This window comes from Lactuca sativa, chromosome 8, assembly GCF_002870075.4.
Source record: "Lactuca sativa cultivar Salinas chromosome 8, Lsat_Salinas_v11, whole genome shotgun sequence".
Lineage (NCBI taxonomy): Eukaryota > Viridiplantae > Streptophyta > Magnoliopsida > Asterales > Asteraceae > Lactuca > Lactuca sativa.
Window position 1 is genome coordinate 101,506,622 of NC_056630.2, and position 25,628 is coordinate 101,532,249.

At 38.1% G+C, this 25,628-nt stretch overlaps 1 protein-coding gene across 1 annotated transcript; it reads right to left on the reverse strand.

The window, feature by feature from the left end:
• Positions 1-281: 281 nt before the first annotated feature.
• Positions 282-3,174, reverse strand: LOC111894809 (glutamate receptor 1.2-like). Its single transcript, XM_023890907.2, has 2 exons — positions 2,848-3,174; positions 282-1,409 (listed from the first exon to the last, which is right to left on the reverse strand). The coding sequence occupies exons 1-2, from the start codon at positions 3,161-3,163 to the stop codon at positions 1,288-1,290; spliced, it is 438 nt and encodes a 145-aa protein (XP_023746675.1). The 5' UTR covers positions 3,164-3,174; the 3' UTR covers positions 282-1,287.
• Positions 3,175-25,628: the final 22,454 nt, after the last annotated feature.

The window sequence follows — 25,628 nt, forward strand, 5'->3', positions numbered from 1 at the left end:
ATGAGCCCTTAAAAAATACAAATGTCATCAAGTTTTTTATAATAAATCAATAATTAAAAGAAAATTATTTGTATTATCTTCTAAATATAACAATTTCCATAAAAAATTTGGGCCCCTTTAAAAGATGGGCCCTGGACGGTCGCTCCTATCGCCCACCCTCTGGGACGGGCCTGATTTCTGAATCAAATAATTAGTGAAGGTTATATCACAATTGTTCTACATCACAATTCGTATTTATACACAAACGCCTATTGTGTGAGTTTTGAAAGGATGTTCAGAAAGTAAGTATATATTGATTAAATATACAACAATATCATTACATGATTTACATCTAAACCAATAAAAAAAAACCTAAAGGGATCACTAGTTACAAACTAAAACATACGTTATACCTCCTCGTATATTGAATCTTCATCTGCATCGACATACGGAAGCGCATGTGCATTTGCCTTTGCCTTTGCATTTGCATCATCCTGATGGATGTGTGTTGGCAATATGATATTGGTAGAGACACCACTCACAGAAACAATATCACAATCATCTAATGCTACTACCTTATTCGAAGAAAAAGAGGATCCTTGTTTCTTTTCATAATCCTTTACTTTGAAAGCACATTTCTTGCCAAATGAGCTTTCAGAACAAATCAAAGCAATTATGGTAGCAAAAGCTGTGACGATAAGGTAGTAGCATTAGATGATTGTGATATTCTTCTCAAGATATGCCCATGAACCATACACACTAATTTCATGTGTGGTTTGATCGCATGTGAATGTTCTTGCCATCTCCTTGTGAAATTTTCAAGCACCCTTGACGAAGGTGCATGAGGTCTGATGCCTAGGACTCCATCGAACGAATTCATCAATTTTGAATCAATCAAATGTAGTGAATTGGCTAATTAAGACATCTGTGATAACCCAAGCATACCCTTTTATCATCATCCCTAATCTTGTATCATGTTTAAAGAAACGAGATCCCAACAAGTGTCTCATATGTACTACAAAGACTGTAGTTTCTAACTGATTTAGTTTGCCAAGTTCATTAGAGATTTGGTTATTTGTAGCATTGGAAGGAATGATACTCATATAAGACATGTGAATTCCATCTCCTTGGAACGAATCACGGAGAGTAGAAAATATGCAAGTGTCAAACATGTCGTCTTCATAGACAAAGGCAATTTTGTTCCATTTAAATTCTTTGATGAGTGCGATTGTAGGAGCTAGAAAAGAGTCAGCGATTGAGTTTCTGATTAAGTAATGGCTTTGTATGTGTAGATGTGAATAACTTGCGCTAGCTATCAAAGGAGATGATGGGAACATGTGACTTTTCTCCGAGCTCCGTAATAAATATGGCTTCAACAAGATTCTTTGGCCCAATAATGGCTTTCACTTGATCTTTCAATAACTCTACAACTGTTTAGCATTTGAAGCGACAAGAGTATTAGATACTATATTAGTTTAATATATATATGTAAAACAAGGAACAATATCATCTTGAAAGAGAAATTATGTATAGCTTCATTAAGATTGTATATATATGGTAGAAGATTTTCTTTGTTATGGTCCCATGGGTAAGAATCTCTGTTACCATGGATGCACAAATCTAAGAAAAATACAATACAAAATTTGGTGATGCTAAACTTTTTTATACCTTGGGGAGACTTGAAAGGTCAACTTGGAAAATTAAATATATTTTATCCTATCACCCTATTTGGTTTGACCACCATTGTGACTTGTGGCATATCACATATGTTGAGTTGGATCGTTTAACTGCTAGATACTAAACACTCCATTTGTATACTCTTATTTTGTGCTAGTAAAATAAATGCTCATCCTCCTTTCGTGTTTATGTACACTACCATATCGATAGTGGAGCTCAATAAATCATTTGTAAGTTTTGTTTTGTGCTTGATTTACTTATTCATCATTGTTGAACTTATTCGAGTATTGTTTGTGTATTGGCAACTTGATTGTTACAAATATGATGATCACAAGAAGATAAATAAGAACACCAAAAAACAAATATAGGTGGAAAGCCTTGTGAGGGGAAAACCACAAGGCATAAGAACATGTTATTATTAAATCGCCAATGAGAAGAAGGGTTTACATGGGTATAAAGAGTATTAATAAAGAGAGAGGAAATAAAAAATTGATAAAAAATATGGCTAATAGTTTTATTTATAGCTTTGTATAAAGAATCAATGAATCTTAAAATGAGTGGCTTTCAAATTGGGGATCACAATTTACAAGCCCAAAATGAGCCTCAAGTCCGCATTCCTCATTGGGAATTGGGCCCACAAAATATCAAAACATCCCCATCTGGTCCACAAACCTTACTCCTTAATTTCCACACGTTTGTTTGTATACTTGTTTACGAAGCATGTAAACATTCATGACAATATTGTAATAGAGCAAGGACGAAATTTACACTAAAAAGTCATCGAGAATTAAAATGTTGTATTTTGAATCAAACATCTATATGAAGAAAATTAAGTAAAGTATATTTATGTAAGACATGATACATGTTAAACTTAACACAAGTTAAGTAGATGGTATTTGTTAATATGATATTGCATGTAAAAACCCATTTTGTTAGTAATAAAATAGTAAAGATCTTATAGATTCAAATAACTGTCATCATTATTTTATATAATAATTACTATGATTAAATATCTAATTTTATCTAAATTGTTGCATGACTTTGAGATTTATGATTGAATATATACATGAGTAACTCTTCAATCACAACCATTTTCTCCAATATACCTTCATATATACACATATACGTACGTATTTATGTATATACATACACACTATCGATCATATTAGAAAATAATATATATGAAGTTACCTCCAGAAACTGCATCAATAGCATTGTTGAAGTACAAGGTGCGCATGTACAAGCGTGTCGTGTAGATAGAATGAGTGGCGTAGAAATCCGAGTGCGCCATTTCTATAAATGATTTCAGCAACACTTTACTTTTCCAACTCGAGTCCAGTAGCAAGCCAACATCAACTTGAATCACATTATTACTCTTCGATGATTTTGTGATTTTATTTGCTTCTAAATTCATCGACTCCATTGGATATGGATATACTACTCCCACAAGAAGCAATATAATGGCTACAAATAGAGACAAACGAAGAGGGTTCGTGATATTCTTCATTTCGGAACTCTTGTGGAAGTGTTTTTTTTTTTATTCCAAAATCCAAGGGTTATTTAATTATTTAAGTAGAATTTAATATTAGTTTTATATTCGCCTTCTCAGGAGGAGACCTTGACTGAGCCATGCCATGCTACGTGTGTTTGTATAGCTCTCTAGAACGATCGAATGAAATTTATTATTTGAAAGAATATTCAAACGAGTGATTCTGTGATAAGTAAAGAATAATGAAACTTCTCTACTCATATCCATTCTGATCTTGTAAAATACGTTTCACAATTCACACAATATTATACTAACTTAAAGCCTAATTAAGTAAATAGACAGTAGTTGGAATCCGAGACAGAAGTTGGATTATAAAGGCAAGTGGTTGCTACGAGCCAAAGGAAGACTTTATGTCATTTTTGGGTCATGAGAAGAATCCTGACTTTTTCTTTGATTCATAGTTTTGAGTAGGTTGTAAAATATTAAATGGTTTAAGATATCTTGATCTTAACCCGATCTGTTTAATTATCGTGTCAATATGTTAATTGCAATAAAGATAATTAAATATTGTATCATTTTGAACATCCTATAATAAACCATTACAATAATATTTGTTTTACTATATATAATAATTAAAGATGACAATTGTATGAGAACTAATATAATTACTCCTAAAAACCATATTTTGTATTTCATCAACAAAAATTCAGCTAGTTCTCCAAGCATCATCAAAGCCCATAAAACATGGCACTAAATGATCAATACCAAAAAAAAAAAAAAAACAAAATCATTATGAATGCTTTGGTTTCCACTTGCATTACTCAATAGTTATAGAGTACGTACAATGGAGTCCCCTAGAAATTTACAAGATATATATTCCTAAACACAAGCAATGGTTACTTCTTGCTTGGCTTTGTTTACTTCTTGACAACAATGAAGCAAAATTATTATATCCTTGGTTTTGGTTACTAATTTTTGAAAAAAACACCAACCATACCTAAATAATGCAAAACTTCAATAAAAACAGAAGTAAAAAAAAGACAAAGTTCTTGTTCATAGAAAGGTTTAATTAACAAGCATTAAAAAAGACTAAATTTTACCTTTCATGGACATTGGGCTCCACATCTGATTAAACAAATCCAAGAAAAATGAACCTGACCCGAGAAATCAAACTATGTATCCAAAAGCTGATAATCTTGAATCCAAAACATATAAAGGGGCTCAATCAGGTTAAAAACATATATAGCTTATTAATGATTCATGTGGACATTTCAGCCAACACTTGTTGGCAACAAACATAAACACAGATACCAAGAAGACGAAAAATCACAATGGTTTGATTATCACTAAGAAATAGAAACACATACATATAATACAAATTATATACTACATACTACCTTTCGAGACAGACAACAGATAGAAACTCAAACAAAAATTACACCACGTCCCATTTATGCATTTCTCTTTTGCTACAAAAACTATGTGTGTGTTCGGTTTTTTTTTTTTTTTTCCTCCGGGTGGTGGTGGGGGGGGGGGGGGGGTTGATGAAATTTAAAAAATCTTAATTATCACCTTTTACTAGGGATTTACGACCGAAGATGCTCAAAAACCTTTTTTATTGCATAGTGTCCGTCCAACCTTGTAGTACTAGACAAGGTTGTCAAGATCGAGATTTTACTTAAAATCGTTTTATGTTTTGCAAGATCGTGATCGTAAGCTTGGATCGGGATCGTAAAATCCTACCAAAATGAACTCATATTCAAATTTGCTCACAAGATAGTGTAACCAACTTTAACTTCTTAAGGAACATCCATAGTTTTTGTTGCTATAAACCGTAAACATTAAGAATAAAACATCTTAATTGGAAATAAGATCATTTTGATCATGTACAAGTAAGAAATGAAATCATAAAGGGATTATTATGTACGTGCTCTGCCTAACTCAAGATGAATTGATAAAATGATGATGCTCTACAAGACTTCTTGTAACTTGTGACACTTGATTTCAAGTTGAATAGACGAATTTTTGATACTCAGCTATATAATAAAACTAAGGAGGTAAGATCGAGATCGTGGTGTGATCGAGATCGTTTTTCACTTGTAGGATCTTAAAGTCGTAAGATCGTAAGATTAAAATTGAGATTTTAACAACCTTGGTACTAGAAGTGTTGCATTTTATTAAGAAGAGCATGAAAAAGATAGACAATCTCAACGATTGAAATTTTGTTTAAATTTAATTCTTATTTAATTGTTTAGTGTTTAATTTTTAAATTGTGTAAACTGCAGAAATTGAATTCTTTGGGCTAGTAGCTCAATTTGGCTAATTGTTAGAGATGGGCTTTTCTTGAATGTTATTGAAGTAAAGGGACTAAAGTTATTTAACGTGTAAACTTGGAGGACTGCACCTCGTGCTTACGTTTTGAAACCTAAAAGCATATTACGTTTTGAATGCACTAAAGGTGTTTCAATCCTATTAGAAGTGTTAAAATAGAAGTGTCTGTGTCTACTTTTATTATTAAAAACTTGAGTCTCCTAGAATAACATTAATTGCGTAAACGAATGTCATTTTCTCATAAGAACCTTGGATTACTATATATCATTTTCTAAGTAATTTGCAATTGTCTTAATTAGAAGTTTGTATTACGGGGTAGTGGCATAGTAATATATAATTTGCATGCATGTTTTCAAGTACAATTTTAAGACAATGTTAATATGGTAACATTAAAACACTTACGACAAAACCACTATCACATCAAATTTTAGATCGAAATGACTTGGAAAATTTAGAGGAACACGACTACTTTAGTATGTGAAAGTATCCAAGTAGTTCAAGACAAAATATTATGGCGTAGGATTGCAAACAACAAGTGATGATAAAAAGTTATCAAAGCTTGAGAGGATAAGGTCCATCGTTGTATTTTTATAATTATTAGGTGTCATGAGACCGTGTATTAAAATATCAATGTCTAAACATTAAAATATTTTTTAAAGTAAGTTTTGAAATAAAAAAACATTGCAATTTATTACTATATTTATTACATTTAATACATTACATATCATATAATTCTTATGTGGCTTATTAATTTTAAAATATGAAAAAACTAAAGAAAAAACTAAAAATTGACATATGGATATTATTTATTTCAAAAATACTACAAAATGACAAGTATCAAAACACATGAGAGATTGACAAATCCCCTTTTACGGTTCCTAATTTTTATGAAGAGCCCAAAAATCATGTGTGCGCTACCAAACAATTTCTTCTATATTTATTATTGACAAATCCCCTTTTAATCAAAGGATTTATTTTTTTGCAAATATAATTTTGTTTTGCAAATATAAATTAAAACAATAAGAATATTTTATATAATTTATAGACAAATCCCCTAGTAATCAGAGGATTTTTTCTGCAAATATAATTTTGTTTTGCAAATATAAATTTAAACAATATGAATATCTTATATAATTTATAGTTTAAAACAAAGGACAGAAGAAAACTAACGTTGCATGAGAATGTACATTATGTTATAATGAGGAAGAAACGATATTATAGCAGATTTTAGAATCTACATCAAGTATATTCTACGAGAACGAAGAAGGAAATTCTAAAATTTGACTTAGAAGTGTGATTACCATAAAATAGTATCTGTTTTAATCATTTTCATATTTATTTTTTTTCTAATAAGTGTGACTGTAATATCCCATTCTTATTTATTCTCATATCACATCACAGTTAACTGATGTATGCCCTTCGGACTATGCAATGTACTGATCACATTTTAAAGGTATATGCTAAGTATCTTTCCGAGTATGTCAAAAATATCAAAGAAGTTTTTATGGACAATTTCACTGTATATGAAAACTCATTTGATGTATGTTTGCAAAACCTCATAAAAATTCTTCAAAGATGTATTGACGTTGATATAGACTTGGATTTTGAAAATATCATTTTATGGTAAACCAAAGACTAATTTTGGGTCACACAGTTTCACAAGTTGATAAGTCAAAAATTGATACTATAAATACGTAAAAATGTTCGTGAAGTATGCTCTTTTCTCGGCCATGTAGGGTTCAACAGACGATTTCTAACAATGCCAATATGACAACTTTTGCAATATATATATATATATATATATATATATATATATATATATATATATATATATATATATATATATATTATTTAATATATATTTTTTTCTATTTTATAAAAGAAATCTTATTATTTCTATAAATAAAATCAATATAATAATAATATTTTTTTTAAGACGTTCAAGTCTTTAAGCTTAAAGTACAACCAACTATTAATATAATAATATTATAATATATATCTTATAAATGATAATGCTAGAGATACAAGTATTAAAAACACATTTAAATTAGTATTTCCTTATTTTTAGAGATTGAATTAGTATTTTCATCAATTTTGATTCATTTTGTACTCCTAAAATATCTCTTATCTGGTATCTGGTGCATTCGAAATCTGAAACACTTCTTTTCGACAAATCGTTTGAAATTTAAAAGTTCATTCAAATTGGAGTTCCCTAATTTTTTGCATAAAATATAGTTGACTGGAGACTAATTCAAATCTTCATCTCCTTTTCCTCCATGGAATCCACCACCACAATATTTTTTGGTTTTGACATTGTACTTTTTATTTTTGTGAAACCGATCGATAATGGTGCAAGTGTTCTTAGAAATATAGCATGTCTCCGAATGGAACTAATTGCTTGAAAGAAACTATTCGCCGCCGCCGCTTTGCGCGGACAAACGGCTAGTATATATATATATATATATATATATATATATATATATATATATATATATATATATATATATATATATATATATATATATATATATATATATATATATATATATATATTGATTTCGAATTCAACGAAGATTGTAAGAAGATATTTAACGAACTTAAGGACTGATTGGCCTTAGCTCGCATAATCCAACCTCCAAACTGAGATTTTCATTTGAAATAATGTGGATGCAAACAACATAATATTGGGGGTTGTTTTGGTCAAAGGGTAAGTCAAATCCCACATGTGAATGATCTATTAAGCATCAAAGACCCTAGAGGGAACCTAATCAAATTTCTCCACCATAGAGTACAAAACATATTGGCAGTAAGATGATTTCACATGGATATAGGGAATTCAAAAAGTTAGAGAAAGCTAGAAATCTAGAAATTGGAAGATATAAGGATGCGTATGAAAACGAGGCCGCCTATAAAGGAAAAAAAAAAATAATCCACGACAAAATGATATTTTGTAAGGTATTCACAAACGGTCGAAAGTTATACCATTCTTACTTTAAATTAATTTTCGGTAAATTACGTTCCGTGCAATGGCCGGTCATAAGAAATTAAATATCCTCAAAAGGTCCGAGACGACCCAACAAAAAAGTAGAGCTGACAAAAATCGACCCAACCAAAATTAGCGGGTTGGGTTGAGATTTTCAACCCATTTAATTTAAATGGGTCAACCCGTCTAACTCATTTAATCAAATAAGTTGGGTTGGGTAAAAATTATCAACCCGTCAACCCATTTAACTTTTATATATATATATATATATATATATATATATATATATATATATATATATATATATATATATATATAATTTAATATTATTTGAATATTATAATGTATTAATCAAAATATTAATTTGTAAATTATAATATTGCACTATTATTATCTATGTTTAATACAATTCAGTCCTAATTTTCATCCTTTTTTAACGCCGATAATACTGGTCACTCTTCAAAATCATTGTGAAACTAAACATTTTTAATGTTATTTGAACAATTTATTTGTATTTATGAATTAAGATTGTGCTTTTGTCATAATTATGAAGTTTATATGTTTTATAATTTAAGTGGTATAATATTTAATTATAAAATTTATTTAATTGATTTTAAATTGGTTAACCCAAGTTTAACCCATTTATTTAATAGGTTGGGTCGGGAACTAGATAAACAAGTCAACCCTGTGACAACCCATTTATCTAAAAGGTTGGGTTGGGTTGGAAATATCAACCCATTTAAATAAACATGTTAGGTTGGGTTGAAATTTTCAACACAATTATTAAATGGGTTGAATCCGAACCCAACCCAGGTCGACCCATTGTCACCTCTATGAAAAAGGGTATTCATTGTTATTATAAACTTTTATTTTTAAATAAAAATATACATAATATATAATAAAAAAATTGAGTCCTGTATAACTGCCCATTTTGCTCCCCCTCCCCCCTCCCCTCTCGACCCCCCCCTGTCCGTGAGTGAGACCTTTCATTGTTATTAATGTTTTTCAGCATAGTGCAATAAAAATTATGAGCGAACAAATCAAAAAGCTTTTCAAGGTTTGAACTATAGAACGAGGAGGTGAAAGTACTAGAGTGCCCAAAATTAGAAGATTGATATGATTAAAAGTGGACAAGTCGAGCCAATGACGGAAATAACATGAATGAAAACGAGTTGAGTACCACTGGTTCAACCGAAACAACATTCAAATTATGCCCATACAACCCTATTTTGGGTTATCTCTAGGTATCACCCTTCGAAATTTTCATTCCAACCTCCAGAAATCGGGCTGAACACATTGTGCAACAAGAGTGCCCCATAACTCAAGGCAACCCTCTACAAGAGGTGCTAGCCTTTCTGGTACCTACGAGGCTCCTCCATATCACGACATGTATATGGAGTAGTTTAATCGCCTCAACTCCAACATTGAAACCATCCAACGAGATGTTGATATCACAGATGACAACTACTATAAGTTGAGTGATCGTATCGATGGCTTCCGGATCCAATCCGAGCAACACTGCACTCTAAGCCTCCATTGTGCTGATTCAAGCTTTTAGCCATTTTGAGTGATTTAAAGGAAGAAGAAAAAGTGGGAATCATTGAAGCATCAAGGAGTGGCCTTGGATCCGAAGATTGGGGAACCCTTCTGAGATATTGAAGGCATTAAAGTCGTTTCTCTCCTTTAGATCTTCTTTGGTTATGAGTTTTGGGGCTTTTAAGCCATGTTTAAGATCAATCTCGAGCTTGAAGTCCAGATCTGAGGTTGCGACCTCAGATCCATGCTTATTTTGGTTTAGAATCCCGTAAAGCATCAACCCTTGAGTCGATTATGGAGCTTTCTTGCCTTAAACCCTAGTTTATGGTGTATTTTGCCTAGATCTCATTCTCTACACGTAAAGTTTGCAACTTTACGTGAGGAATAGGCTTGGGAAGGGTAGATCTACAGATTTGAGTCCCTGCATGACTCAAAAGTCCTCTGCATGTATGAAGGACCGGATGGACTCGGCGAGTCCTTTGAGTGGACTCGGCGAGTAGCATGAAGATTTGGAGGAACTCGACGAGTGGGATGAACAGCTCGTCGAGTTAGATGAAGTTGGGCAGGAACTCGGCGAGTTGGAAGAACAACTCGGCGAGTCTGTTGAAGGTTGTCCTGGACTCGGCGAGTCAGGTCGCAAAACCCCAAACCCTTTGAGTTGAGACTCGAATCAGTGAGTCGAATGGAGACTCGGTGAGTTGGACAGGTCAGGACTCGGTAATCGGTAGACTCGGCGAGTCATGGACTGACTCGGTGAGTCGAGTCGCAAAGAGAAGGACTCTGAACATATGAACTCGGCGAGTCAATAGGGTGACTCGGCGAGTAGGGTTGACCTGGAAGGTTGACTTTGACCAGGACTTTGACTTTGACCAGAGTTGACTTGGTTGTCTTTCGGGGGTCAGTTAGACTCAGTGTTGCTTTGACATTGGTAGCTCGGGGAGCGAGTAGAACAGGAGTTCAGAGAGTTGTCGGTCAGCAGCCAGAGGATTATCAGCAGAGTTCAGCAGTGCGAGGTGAGTCTCCTCACTGTTTGTATGGGTCTAAGGCACCAATGCCGGCCCATTTAGAATATGCTTGAAAGACCAGGGGCGACTCCTGGCACATAGTATGTTATTATGTATGATTGGAAGACCCGGGGGTTAGTCCTAGGCAATATGCATGAAAGACCAGGGGGCGGATCCTGGCACATAGTATGTTATTATGGATGATAGGAAGACTTAGGGGTTAGCCCTAGGCAATATGTATGAAAGACCAGGAGGTGGCTCTTGGCGCATTGTATGCTATTATATATGAAAGACCAGGAGGTAGCTTCTGGCACACTGTATGATGTTTAGCTAAGTAGAGTAGTATGTACGGTTGTCTTTGTGATACTTGCATAAAAGACCAGGGGGTGGCCCTTGGCACATGTCTGTAAGACCAGGGGGTGGCCCTTGGCACTTATCTGTAAGACCCAGGGAGCGGCCCAGGCTTGACCAGGAAGACCACGCGCGGCCCGTGGCATAATGGCAAGATTATGTTTGGCATATAGCACCTTACTTGATTATGGATAAGTCGGTTATGTATGGTTCTTGGCTATGAATGGTTTGTATGGTATGTGGTATCTGGGGAACTCACTAAGCTTCGTGCTTACGGTTTTCAGTTTTGGTTTCAGGTACTTCCGGTAGCGGAGGGGAGAGCTCGGGGTGATCGCATGGCACACACCATAGACTAGACAGCCTAGGAATGTTTTACTCTGATAATGAACATGTGTTTTGGGAATTAATACTCTGATTATGTTTTGGATTGACGATTTTGCTCTAAGTAATGTTTTATTAAAAGAATTTTTTTAGTCTTGAATTTTGGGTCGTTACAAGTTGGTATCAGAGCCTTGGTTTGAGGGATTCGGGCATACTCTCGAGTGTGCCTGAACTCAAACTAAGGGGTCGGATAAAAAGTTTTCAAAAATGAAAAGACAGTTTGGTAAAAAGAATTTTGAGAACGAAAAACAGTTTTAGAAAAGCAAAAAGAATTCAAAAAGAAAAGAACTGTGAAAAGAGAAAAGGGGTGTGGTGCATGCAATCAACCGAGCTCAAGTAAGTACCCCAATATACCCATACAAGTTTATGTTATGATTATCAGATAATAGAACAACATGCTAGATTAGGACTAAGGATCTAGGGAGGATGCCGTATGTGCCTGTTATATGTGCTTTTGAGCTGCATGATAGTGGTGGCTAGACAGTAGTAGGATAACCTGTTTAGGTTATGCCTGAGTTTATGAGCTTGTGCTGCATGCTAGTTCAGATTCTTGATATGATATTATGATTGCTTGAGTATGTTATTGTTAGATTTTCCCTTGTCTGAATGCTGCTTGCTTTGTGCATTGTGGGATTCTAAGTGATGGGAGTTAGCCATTAGGTGAATACGCCATGTCACATGTGATCAGGGTTGAATAATCTCAGAGTGTTGGATTTGGCCCTATTGCACAGCTCTCGTTTGAGTCTAACCGTGGTAGGGACGAGTCTTTTACTCGAAGGATTATCTGAGTCGCGTCACATGTGATGGTATTCAGGTAATGGCTAATTGGCATCACAAGGAAACCTTCAGCAGCTGAGGACTGATTGAGTTGGGTCAGAGGTTTCCCTAGGGCAAGCCTAGGATGAGGTAGTGCTGGGAGCAGTAGTAGTAGAAAAGGGACTTGGTGGAGTCGAAGCAGTTCCTGAGGAAAGTACGGATAGTTGTGGAAGGTAGTATGGGCCCGTACTACTGAAAGTAAAGGATCCGTACTCGATTCGGGAAGGGCCGAGACAAGACCGGGAACCTGGTAGTGCATGTGGTTGGTCTTGCAGCAGTGATCAGTATTCTGATAGTGGTTGCGTTATATTTTCAGCATGGTGACATTGCGAGAGAGACCAGTGGGCGGGTCAGGATCCGGTTCAGGATCAGGTTCGAGCGCGGGATCCGAACCAGTTGATGATGGGTTGCACGAGTTCATCGCATCTGAGATTACGAGAGGCATCCTTGAGGCGACCCCGGTCATTTTCGGGTCGATCAAGGAGGGGATCACTGAGCTGATGGAGGATCGCCTCCGAGCTTTCAGGAGTGATTTGGCGTCTGGCCAGGCAAGTACGCGCACGCTGTCCTTCAAGGACTTCAGAGGGTGTGGTGCGCCGGATTTTCACGGGGTGAAGAACCCCATTGCTTCCAGGAGATGGATCGTAGACATTGAGTCTGCACAGTTGGCAAGCTTCTGCCCGGATGGGTCGAAGGTCCGCTTTGCGGCGACATGTTTGAGAGACAGAGCTAGAGATTGGTGGGAGTCAGTTGGAGACTCATTGGGAGCCTCGGTCGTCGAGGCTATGACCTGGTCAGACTTCGTGACCAGGTTTAGGGCGGAGTTTGCACCGGCAGTGGAGCTTCAGCAGCTGGCCAGAGAATTCCTAGACATGAGACAGAAGACAGAGTCGGTGGCGGAGATTACCGCCAAGTTTCAGGAGAGGGCCCTATTAGTTCCTCAGTATGCAGGGGATGAAGAGATGCAGAGGACTCGCTATCATGAAATGTTGAGAGCGGAGATTCGGGAGCATGTCAGCTTCTCGGCATGCCTGACCCTGGGCTCTATGATTGCCAAAGCTAGGGAGAGGGAGATCGATCTAGAGCACATTGTGAAGAGGAAGTCAGATCAGACATTCACTTTGGAGGGTCCCGGGAAGAGACCCAAGACTTCAGATCAACGATTAGTGGGTCGGCAGGGCCGAAGTCAGTGCAGCACGTGCGGGAAACCGCACGAGGGAGTGTGTCGTTCCAGGGGTTCCGACTGGTACAAGTGTGGCAGTGATGGTCACGTCAGCAGGGACTGCCCACGGGGGGCAAGCCCATTATGTTTTCACTGCAATCAGGTGGGCCACAAGAGGACCGACTGCCTGACGATGAGGGGAGGAGCAGGGAGTGGTCAGCCACCATCATTAGGGTTTGATGGTTCTAATCTGGGCGTTCGGGATGGCTTTCGGAAGCATCAAGGAAAGTGGCTTATCACCAAGGAGTTTGTGCCCAGTTATTCGGACTATAAGGACAGTAGTCAGAGCTTAGAGGATTTTTTTTATCATCAGGGATGCGGGAGGTGTTCATCTAGTATTCGGTAATCATACGGTAGTTGGAGTGGGCTAGAGACGGATCGCTAGCAGGGATAGGGCGATGGTGGTTATCATGCCTATCGTGTAAGGAAGAAAGGAATGGAAATCTTCGGGTTTTCGCAGGCAGTAAAGACTTAGCTGAGGCTAAGTGGGGGAGAAACAATCAGGTTATGGGAGTAGAAGGGGTTTTGAAATTAGGATAAGTTTCGCTCTCCTGTTAGGAAGAAAGACGGCTCAGGTGACTGTATGATTGGAGGATAGTGTAAATTGGAAGTTGGGAAAACTTGTCAATTGTGAGACCTCATTCTCGAAATTTCTGGTCGCGGATTACATAGGAATCGGTTGGGAGTTTTATTTGGGACATGAGTACCACTTGGGGGTACTCGATTGTGCTGTATGATCGACTATGGGTTAGTCATAGCCTCCACTAGCAGCTAGTCGGTGTGGAAAGGTGTTGTCAGACTACCGGATGGCCGTAACATTCACCAGTGCCTAGATAGTAAGAGAAGTATATTAAGACTGCGCTGTGGTCCGTAGCAATCGTATGTGATGATAATTAGTAAGACTGCGGTGTGGCCCGTAGCATTAGATTAGTAAGACTGCGGTGTGGTCCGTAACAATCGTATGTGAGGATAATTAGTAAGACTGCGGTGTGGCCCGTTGCATTAGATTAGTAAGACTGCGGTGTGGTCCGTAGCATTAGATTAGCAAGACTGCGGTGTGGCCCGCAACAATCGTATGTGAGTATGGTTAGGCTACGGTGTGGCCCGTAGCACTGGTTTAGCAAGACTGCGGGGCGGCCCGTAGCTTTGGTTGGCTGGCAGCATAGAAGTGTTGTAAGACTACGGGGTGGTCCGTAGCATTAAAACTCTCTCTAAGTTCTTCAAGAACATCTTCTCATTTCTCTCCAAATTTTCGAGATCTAAGAGGCTTTCAAAGAGATTCTTCCACAAAAATCATCATCCAAGGTAAGTTGATGTATGATCCATGCTTTAGCTCACTTCCTTTCATCAAAAATCATCTCTTAATCCATTCAAGTTCATGATCTTGCATCTTAGAACCCACTAAGTTCGAGATCCATCCAAGGAACTTGCTAGGGCCGAAAATAACACCAACCTTCTCCAAAATTTCTTCAAAACCGAGACCACAACTCAAGGTGAGTTTCATACCCCCTTTCTTTTTGGTTTTTTATGAGTTTTATGGGGGAGAATACAAGAAAATGTGTAGATCTATGTGTATATGTATGCTATGTGTGATTTGATGCATGTATGTGTGTGATATCATGTGTTTTGTGATGAATATGTTACCAAAAAGGGGTGTAAACCCGAGATCTATGACATGAGAAAGGAAACAAGCATAATCTAAGCTATCTTACACTAAACAAGTCAAGAAAAATAGTTTACAAGGTTATGATGAACATGTTCTAACATAAAACCCATTTTTGGGCTTAAATTGTCAAAAATACAAAACTAGGGGTACAAATCAACAAGTCACAGTTTCTTGACGGTTAAAGTGTCAAAACAGTTCCTATAATTATTTTTCTGAACATTAGGAATTTAAGGGACTTAAAATGTAAATTTTTGGCCTAATGGGCTATTTATGGGCTTCTCGGCCCAATAAGCCTCAATAATGCGAAAATGAGAAGTTGAGGGGCTGGAAATGTAACTTCCTGTAAAATAGGGGGTAATTTCCATAACAAAATGTTTATAAGGGTCAAAAATGCTTTTCACTAATAAAAAGGACCAAAAATGTAAACTTTTTAGATTTTGGGCTAAAACTGTAAAAGTTGTGAAAAATGGGTCCCTAACCGGGAATGACTATTCTAGAGGGGCTGAAGTTGTCAACAAAGTAAACTTTGGGTTAAAATCATGTTTTCATCAAATAAATGATACAAAAGTGTCAAGAAAAGTGTTTTAAGGACTAAAAATGAAATTCTTTTATATAAAAAGGACCAAAAGTGTTATTTTTATAAAAGAAGGGTAGTGAAAAGGGTCAAATTCCACTTTCAAACAAATTAATTCATTAATACAAAATACAAGATCCACGACTACCGACGAATCGGAAAACAAATACACTCTCAATAACAAATATCGTTACAAAACGAATTGATTCGGTCTCGAATCAATAACAAAACAAAATCGTTAAACCAAAGCATTTCAATAAACACGCGATAACTATGATGAGCTAACTTACAAACTTTGGGCTTGGAAGTTTCAAATCATGCTTGTTGGGCCTTGCTAGCCCATTAACATGATTTTTGGTCCTAAAGGGAATATGCTTACATGTTATTGGGCCTTCTATGACCCAATTCCATGTAAAAGGACTTTCAATAGCTCTAATGTACTATTGGGCCCTAGTGGCCCATTAGTACTGCTAGTGAGGTCGAGAAGTCAAATGCGAGTGGGGCCAAGTGTCTTTCGCATTCCCGATAGCCTTGAATAACTCCTGGAAATAAAGGGACTTCGTACTCTCCTATCTCCTCGGTTGTTGGGCTTATGAGAAATCAAAGTAAATAGATTCAGGACGATAAACAAGAGTAATCATAGTGGGTGGATTAAGTGAGTAGTAACGGCCGACGCCTTTAAGGATCGTTCATAAACTGTAGTTATAAACTAGTCATTTTCTTTAATGCGTGATTATAACAACTCACAACCCTAATTAATCCAACGCCACTCGGGTAATCAAAATCATTCGACGTATCGGTATAACAATAGAGAAGTCATTGTATTTTATGTATTGGGAAAACATCAGGTTTTCCTGGGAAGTTCAACATTTTCACTTGCGTGATGTATACAAAGGTTCAACAATTATACATGTTTTGAAAATCAACAAGCATATATTCACGGATCTTCACACTTTTTATAAACAATTATATTTTCAGAAAATATCGGATTTTCTGGGTTTTACAAACTACACCAAATCATTTTACCACAACATTACTTATGAACTCACCAACATTTCATATGTTGACATTTTTCAAAATAACTTGTATTCTCAGGTAACAGGTAAGCCGAAGAATAAGTACCAAGTAATGTCATGGTGTTTTGCTTAGATTATCTATCGGACAGTTTATGTATGAAATTGTGACATCCCCAAAATCACGGCCAGAAAAGACCGGTTTGTTTATGCTTTGTTTAAAAATCAGAGTAACATTTTAAATAAAAGTGTTGCGGAATTTGTCCCAAAACAAAATATGATAAAGATTTATCAAAAGCATTTCCATAGAAATGTATTTCATCAAAAGACTTGGGATGTCATGTTCGTACAGATCAAAAGCATAAACCGTACAATAAAAGCCTTACTACATTATTTCATATCTACAGGCCTATATCCGTAATCCCTCGTCCAAACATCATATCTATGCTCAAGCGCCATTACCTGTAATACATAAAACTGAGTGGGTCAGACTTGGGAGCTTGGTGAGCACATAGGGTTTTCAATCCACAATAAATAAGTTTATTAATTTCATCAATCAACAATAACCCGATTACCCGTTCCCGTTATCCTCACTTTACGTCCCTAAACACCTATCATAAGGGACCTAGCATAAGGATCATCATCGGGACGGACACTACTGCTAAGGGGATTCCTTAACAATAAACGTCCTAAAGGCAACCATGTGGGGGATGGAGTACACCGGTGAACACATCATTCACAAACACCTACAGGTTGCGAGCCTGCTAGTGTTCCACTGGACTGTCTAGAAGAGTCGGTGGTCGTCATCCATACTCCGCTAGATGACAGAATCAACAACATCAACATTGAGGCCTCTCATCATTTTATCACACATCACATATTACATCTACCCATGTTTCACCCCAACATTTTCATAGATATAAAATACATATACAGTTTAAATCATTGAAAACATGTATAAAAACGTTCATCTAGCATAGATAGCAAGTATTCAGATAATATGTACACATAGCATGTAATTTATATAAAATACTTCATATCTATGTGTAAGCTGAAAGTAACTATGCACTCACCTGAAAGGTGGTGACTCAGCACTCGGACAGCGCTTCGATACTCTCAAAACGATTTTCCTTCGATAAAACCTAGTATCGATACCACTAGGGTTTAGTCTAACGATAACCACGACAAATTAATTGTCTGACTATTATTATTATTATATAGGCATTAATAACACTCAATATAACTCATAATAATAGCCCAAATAATTATTTTAAGTACCTAATAACATTCGTATAATTATTTAAAAGCTATATTAAAAATTGCGTAAGCGTAGCACACTTACAGCGAATTTTATCAAAAACCGGAACTTAATTGGAGCAGCGTTTCGAAACAGAAAGACTCCTTTTTCTCAGGACTCCGGGAGCCTCGGGGCTTCCTTAGGGTGCTAGGGGATTTATCTAGGGCTTAGGGGTGTTTAGAGCACTTAGAGAGAGAAAGTTTTTAGAGAGAGAGAGAGTGAGTTTTGGTGTGAAAATGAAGGCTGCCTTCGGACCCTTTTTATAGGCGCGAAGCCTCGGTGGTACGCTGGGCGTTCAGCAGCTACGCGGGGCGTAGCTTTAGATCAGACCTCCAAGTGTCAAGCTTCACATGGTGCTACGCGGCCTGATCTCGGACCACATGAAGACCCTTCGTACGCGGCGCGTTCTGATCTCGGACGCTGGGCGTAGCGAGGGGCGACGCGTCACTTATCCGAGGCAGGTACTGAGTCAGCAATGGAGGGTCCAGATTGCACCACGTCATCGATCGAGCAACAGGTTTCGCAATTTCATGCTTCAACTTTAAAAATTCGTAACTTTCGCATACGAGCTCCGTTTTTGACGTTCTTTATATCCACGCGAAAGTGAGAATGCACTCTACAACTTTCGTTTAGACTTCGTCGGCTAATTTTGACTCGATTTTAAATTTTATACTATTAACAGACCGGGACATGATTAGTCCGTTAAATCCTCATAACTTCTTCATCTGACATCCGTTTTCGCCCATCTTTTTCTCGTTACGCTACTTTTAACGAGATCTTCGATTCTCGTTTAGGTCGCGTCGGCTAAAAACCACTCAATCTAATATTCGAATTTCAGGCTGTACACTGCTAATCTGAAACTTCGAAAAATCATATCTTCCTCATACGAAGTCAGATTTGAGCGTTCTTTTTATCAATGTTCTTATTTTATTGTATTCTACGACTTTTGTTTAGAGCTCTAAGGCTAAATCTCGCTCTATCGTAAATTCACTATTTACGCTTCTCGGTATCGTGTCGGTTCTGTCGCGAAACTTCGATGGGTCATAACTTCTTCGTTATAACTCGGATTTCGGTGTTCCTTATATGTACGAAAACCTTGAGACATATTCTACAAATTTATGTAGAGATATCGGGCTTATCTCACACTTTAATTTTGACGCTCATTTTTATTCTTTATTAATTATACATATATAATTAAATAGTAAGCACATAAACACACATAATTCACATAATACTCAAATATTTCATCTTTATTACTTCAAAAAGAGTTAAAATAGTTGACCTAGACTATTACATTGACAAATATGCTTAGCCCTGAAATCCGGGCGTTACAATTCTCTCCCCCTTAGGATGATTTAGTCCCGGAATCATGCATCAACAAACAGATGTGGATACCGACTCATCATGTCATCCTCTGTTTCCCAAGTGAGATTCGGCCCATTCGAATGTTTCCATCGGACTAGCACTAAGTCGACCATCTTGCGTCGTAACTTCTTAGTCTTACGGTCAACAATTGCCTCAGGCTCTTCGATCAGCCTTTTATTCTCATCCATCCTTAACTCTGAGATTGGAATTATGTCGGGAACATCTCCTGTGAATTTCCTCAAATAACACACATGGAAGGTGTTATGAATACCATTGAGTTCTTCGGGCAATTCCAGCTTGTAAGCTTGGTTCCCAATCTTCTGAAGAACTTTGAATGGTCCAATAAACCTTGGACTCAACTTTCCTCGTTTCCCAAATCGTATAAGTCCCTTCCACGGTGAGACTTTTAGCAAAACCGAATCCCCAAATTTGAAGGTTATCGGTCGTCTTTTCTTGTCAGCATAGCTCTTCTGACGATCTTGGGCTGCTAACATTCTTTCCCTAATCACCTTCAACTTCTCAGCAGTCTCATGGACTATCTCGGGGCCCATAAACTGTTTCTCTCCGGCTTCAAGCCAACAAGACGGCGTACGACACTTCTGTCCATACAAGGCTTGATAAGGTGCCATCTTGATGCTCGAGTGGAAACTGTTGTTGTAGGAGAATTCTACCAGAGGTAAGTGCTCGTCCCAATTCCCTTGGAATTCGAGGGTACATGCTCTCAGCATGTCTTCTAGTGTTTGAATTGTTCTTTCGCTCTGACCATCGGTTTGCGGATCTTAAGCAGTACTCAAACACAACTTTGTACCCAACTCTTCTTGTAGACTCCTCCAAAACCTCGACGTGAAACGACTATCACGATCTGATACGATCGTAAGAGGGACACCGTGAAGTCTTACAATTTCCTTCACATAAGCATTTGCGAGCATATCCATATACCACTTCTTGTTGGCTGCTATGAAGTGTGCACTCTTGGTGAAACGATCCACGACTACCCAAATCATGTCGTGACCGTTCTTTGTCCAGGGCAGTTTAGTCACAAAATCCATGGTGATGTCTTCCCATTTACCCATGGGTACAGGTAAAGGTTCTAAACTCCCATACGGTTTCTGATGTTGTGCCTTAACTCTCGCATATGTCACGCACTCGGCCACATACTTCGCAACATCGAGCTTCATCGTCGGCCACCAGTAGTAGGGTTTTAGGTCCCTATACATTTTAGTGCTACCGGGATGAATTGAGTACATGGTCTTGTGTACTTCTTCCATCAGAAGGTCTCTTATTCCTCCCGTCTTAGGTACCCAAATTCGATCTTGGAATACTTTCAGTCCTCGACTGTTTGTATCGAACACTAACGTTCTTCCCAAACGTTCTTCCTTTCGGTCATTCTTCTCTAAAGCTTCTTCCTGAGATTTCCTGATACTTTCCACAATCGTCGAGACGACTTCAATTCTTAACGCTCTTGGCCTTTTCCTTTCAAGATTGACTTTCCGACTGAGAGCATCAGCAACAATATTTGCTTTACCTGGGTGGTAAAGTATCTCACAGTCGTAGTCCTTGAGTAGTTCTAGCCAGCGTCATTGCCTCATGTTCAACTCCTTCTGATTAAAGAGATACTGTAGACTCTTATGATCAGTGAAGAGCTTGCACTTCGTACCATAGAGGTAATGCCTCCATATCTTTAAGCCAAATACTACCGCTGCCAACTCTAGATCATGAGTGGGGTAGTTCTTTTCGTGCTCTTTCAATTGTCGAGATGCGTATGCTATCACCTTTTCTCTTTGGGTCAGAACACATCCCAACCCGACTCCAGATGCATCACTATAAACCGCAAAGTCTTCAACTCCATCGGGTAGAGAAAGTATCGGTGCTTCACATAACTTCTTCTTTAGCTTCTCGAATGCCTCATTGTGCTTCTCATTCCACGTATACGTAGCTTCTGTGTGGGTCAACGCTGTTAATGGAGCAGCTATCGAAGAAAATCCTTGGATAAATCGTCGATAATATCCAGCTAATCCTAGAAAGCTTCGAATCTCCGTGGGACTCTTTGGACGTTCCCACTTCATTACAGCCTCGATCTTTGCGGGGTCAACCATTATTCCCTCCTGGCTAACAACATGACTCAAGAATTGGACTTCCCGTATCCAAAAGTCGCATTTGGAGAACTTTGCAAAAAGCTTCTCCTTCTTCAACACTTCTAATACTTCCCGTAGATGCTTGCCATGCTCCTCTTGGCTTTTCGAGTAGATGAGAATGTCGTCGATGAACACTATCACGGATTTATTGAGGAATGGTTTACAAACCCTGTTCATCAAATCCATGAATGCTACAGGAGCATTGGTTAGCCCAAATGACATAACCAAGAACTCATAGTGTCCATATCTTGTTCTGAATGCAGTCTTCTCAATATCCTACTCTCTCACCTTCAGCTGATGATATCCTGAACTAATATCGATCTTTGAGAAGTAGCTCGAACCTTGCAGCTGATCAAATTGGTCATCAATCATCGACAATGGATACTTGTTCTTCACCGTTGCCTTATTCAGCTCTCGATAATCTATACACATTCTCATACTTCCGTCCTTCTTCTTCACAAATAACACCGGAGCTCCCCAGGGTGATGAACTAGGTCAAATGAAACCGTTGTCCAACAGCTCTTGAAGTTGCGTCATGAGCTCCTTCATTTCCGTCGGTGCTAATCGCTAAGGTGCTTTTGCTATCGGTGTTGTTCCTGGTAACAAGTCTATACGAAACTCCACTTGTCTATCAGGTGGTAATCCGGGAAGTTCTTCGGGAAAGACTTCCGGATAATCACACACAACCGGTATATTCTGCACCTCTTTCTTCTCCTTCTTAGCATCGATTATGAATGCCAAGTACGATGCACATCCTTTGGACAAACATTTCCTGGCTTTCATCAGGGAGATGATTCCAGAATGATTCCTTTCCGGGTGGGTTTACCCTTACTATTTTCTTTCGGCATTGAATCTCAACATCGTTGGCGCTAAGCCAATCCATACCCAAAACGATGTCGAAACCGTTTAACTCTATGGGTAATAGCTCTTCGTGGAATTCGTTTCCATTTAGGTCAATGATGATGTTCCTAATACGATTACTAACAGGTACGAATTTTCCACTGGCAACTTCTACAATCAGGGCATTATCTAGTTTTTCTATAGGTAATGCTAATTTCCCACCAAATTTATGCGACACAAAGGAGTAGTTGGCTCCGGAATCAAATAGTATATTTGCAGGCAAACCATTTACGAGAAAGGTACCTGAAGCGACGTCTGCTGCCTCCTTCGCAGCCTCGAGCGTCATCTGGAAGGCTCTCGCCTTCGGATTCGGTGGTATGTTGGGCCTTCCTGCCTCCTTCTTCTTCGGGAAGTCCTTCAAAATGTGCCCTTCTTCATTACACCCATAACATGCCTTCTGGTTGAGGGTGCATTCATTGGCATAGTGCCCAGGCTTTCCGCATTTGAAACAAGTGACCTCTCCGTCACACTTCCCAGAGTGCTTCTTCTTGCATTTGTCACACCACTTTGCTTCTGATCCTCTTCCTCTCGAACCAGACTTCGAGAATCTACTCTTCTTGTTGGACTTCGAGGATCCATCGAACTTCCGTTTCTCACCAACCTCAGCCCTTTCCAGACCTCTTTCCTTTTGTTGGGTCTCCACGTTCTTAGCTGCTCGAACAACTGATTTCAGAGTGGTTGCCATCTTGACTGTTGGGCCAAAGTCAACTGGCAGTCCGTTTGGGAATTTCTCAATTTTGGAAAGTTCGGTTGGCACTAGGTATGGGAACAACTTCATCTTTTCCGTGAATGCAACAACATAGTCATCGATGCTCATCCTCCCCTTCTTCAAATTTTGGAACTCATTGTTCAGATCAATCAGGTCTATCTCTGAACAGTACTGCGCCTTCAGTTGTTCCAAGAACTCATCCCATGACATTTTCAGAGCTTCTCCTTGTGGCATTGTATCTGCCAATAGCTTCCACCAGCTCAAGACTCCAGTTTTCAATTGTCTTACAGCGAAGACAGTCTTCTGCTTCTCGCTGCAGTCGCAGCTCTCAAACACCATCTCCGTCTCGGAGATCCAGTCCATAATATCAACAGGCTTTGGGCTTCCTGAGAGACTTGGTGGTTTCGCACCCAAGAAATTTTTGTACATCCACCCATCCTTGTTGTTTCTCCTTTCTGGGCCATCCCTTTGCTCACCTTGAGTCCCTACTTGACTCACTTGGCGGCTGTAGTTCCCTTAATCAGATTGCTCGGGAACTGGCTCCGTCGGTTCAACATGTATGGTAGGTTCGTCCCTATTCTCGTGGAGCATCCGTCTCATTTCTTTCCTTTGTTCAGCTAACATAACCTGAATCATGGCTTGAACTCCAGCCATGGCGACTGGCTCAGGTGCAATTTCTTCAACAACATGTATTTGCTGAACCACTGGGGGTTGGTTCCTATCTCCATTTGCGTTCACGTTTCCGCTACGGGTCCTTGCCATCTTGATCTATACACCGAATAAGGTAAATTTAGATCTTTATTTAGGATAGACGTTTAAATCGTCATTATCACTCCGAAACATTTACATGCTAGTTCTAATATCGTAGTCGTACGTTTAGAATCCTAAACACATAAGGTTTCCAGATCTGGTCGGCAACAGACCATAGATCCGAACAAATAACAGCATATCATGCACAAAGCATTTAGCACATAAAAGCATTTTATGCACAATTCCTAAAATAAGCTAGTGCTCACACCTCACAATCATCGCTTAGCATTCTAAGTTTAAGTCTAGAAATCCTACGAATTCCTAGTTCGCTTAAACTAATGCTCTGATACCAACTGTGACATCCCCAAAATCACGGCCAGAAAAGACCGGTTTGTTTATGCTTTGTTTAAAAATTAGAGTAACATTTTAAATAAAAGTGTTGCGGAATTTGTCTCAAAACAAAATATGATAAAGATTTATCAAAAGCATTTCCATAGAAATGTATTTCATCAAAAGAGTTGGGATGTCATGTTCGTACAGATCAAAAGCATAAACAGTACAATATAAGCCTTACTACATTATTTCATATCTACAGGCCTATATCGTGCCGGTTCTGTCGCGAAACTTCGACGGGTCATAACTTTTTCGTTATAACTCGGATTTCGGCGTTCCTTATATGTATGGAAACCTTGAGACATATTCTACAACTTTATGTAGAGATATCGGGCTTATCTCACACTTTAATTTTGACGCTCATTTTTATTCTTTATTAATTATACATTTATAATTAAATAGTAGGCACATAAACACACATAATTCACATAATACTCAAATATTTCATCTTTATTACTTCAAAAAGAGTTACAATAGTTGACCTAGACTATTACATTGACAAATATGCTTAGCCCTAAAACCCGGGCGTTACAAAAATTGTAATGTCTAAAACAATGTACTGGATGTAAACAATATCAGCTGTAATATTTCAATGCATGGTGATGAATTATGTTATGATTCATGTATATTCGTTGTGATGTTATTCAATTTAAGTCATAAGAGCCCTCGGACGTTTCCGCCGTCTGGTTCGGGGGTGTGACAAGGAGTCCAGATCTGAAGTTACAACTTCAGATCTTGGCTTAAACACAAAAGCCCTTTCTTAGAATCCATGCACAAGAGGGTTTTGGGTGGAAATGAGCCAAAGAATAGCTTAATACCTTCAGGAAGTGCTCCACATAATTAGATCTTGAATCCCCACGAGCCCTTTACTTCCTCTAGCTTGTTTCCTCAAGTGTTTCCTTCACCAAATCCCTCCTTCAAGCTTAAAATCACCAAGAAACACACACACACACACACACACACTCAAATCAGGGTCTTTGGGAGGTAAAGAGCTGTAAATGGGAGGCTAGGGGAGGCTAATGGCCCTTTAAATAGGGTGCAAGGCCCCAAAATCTAG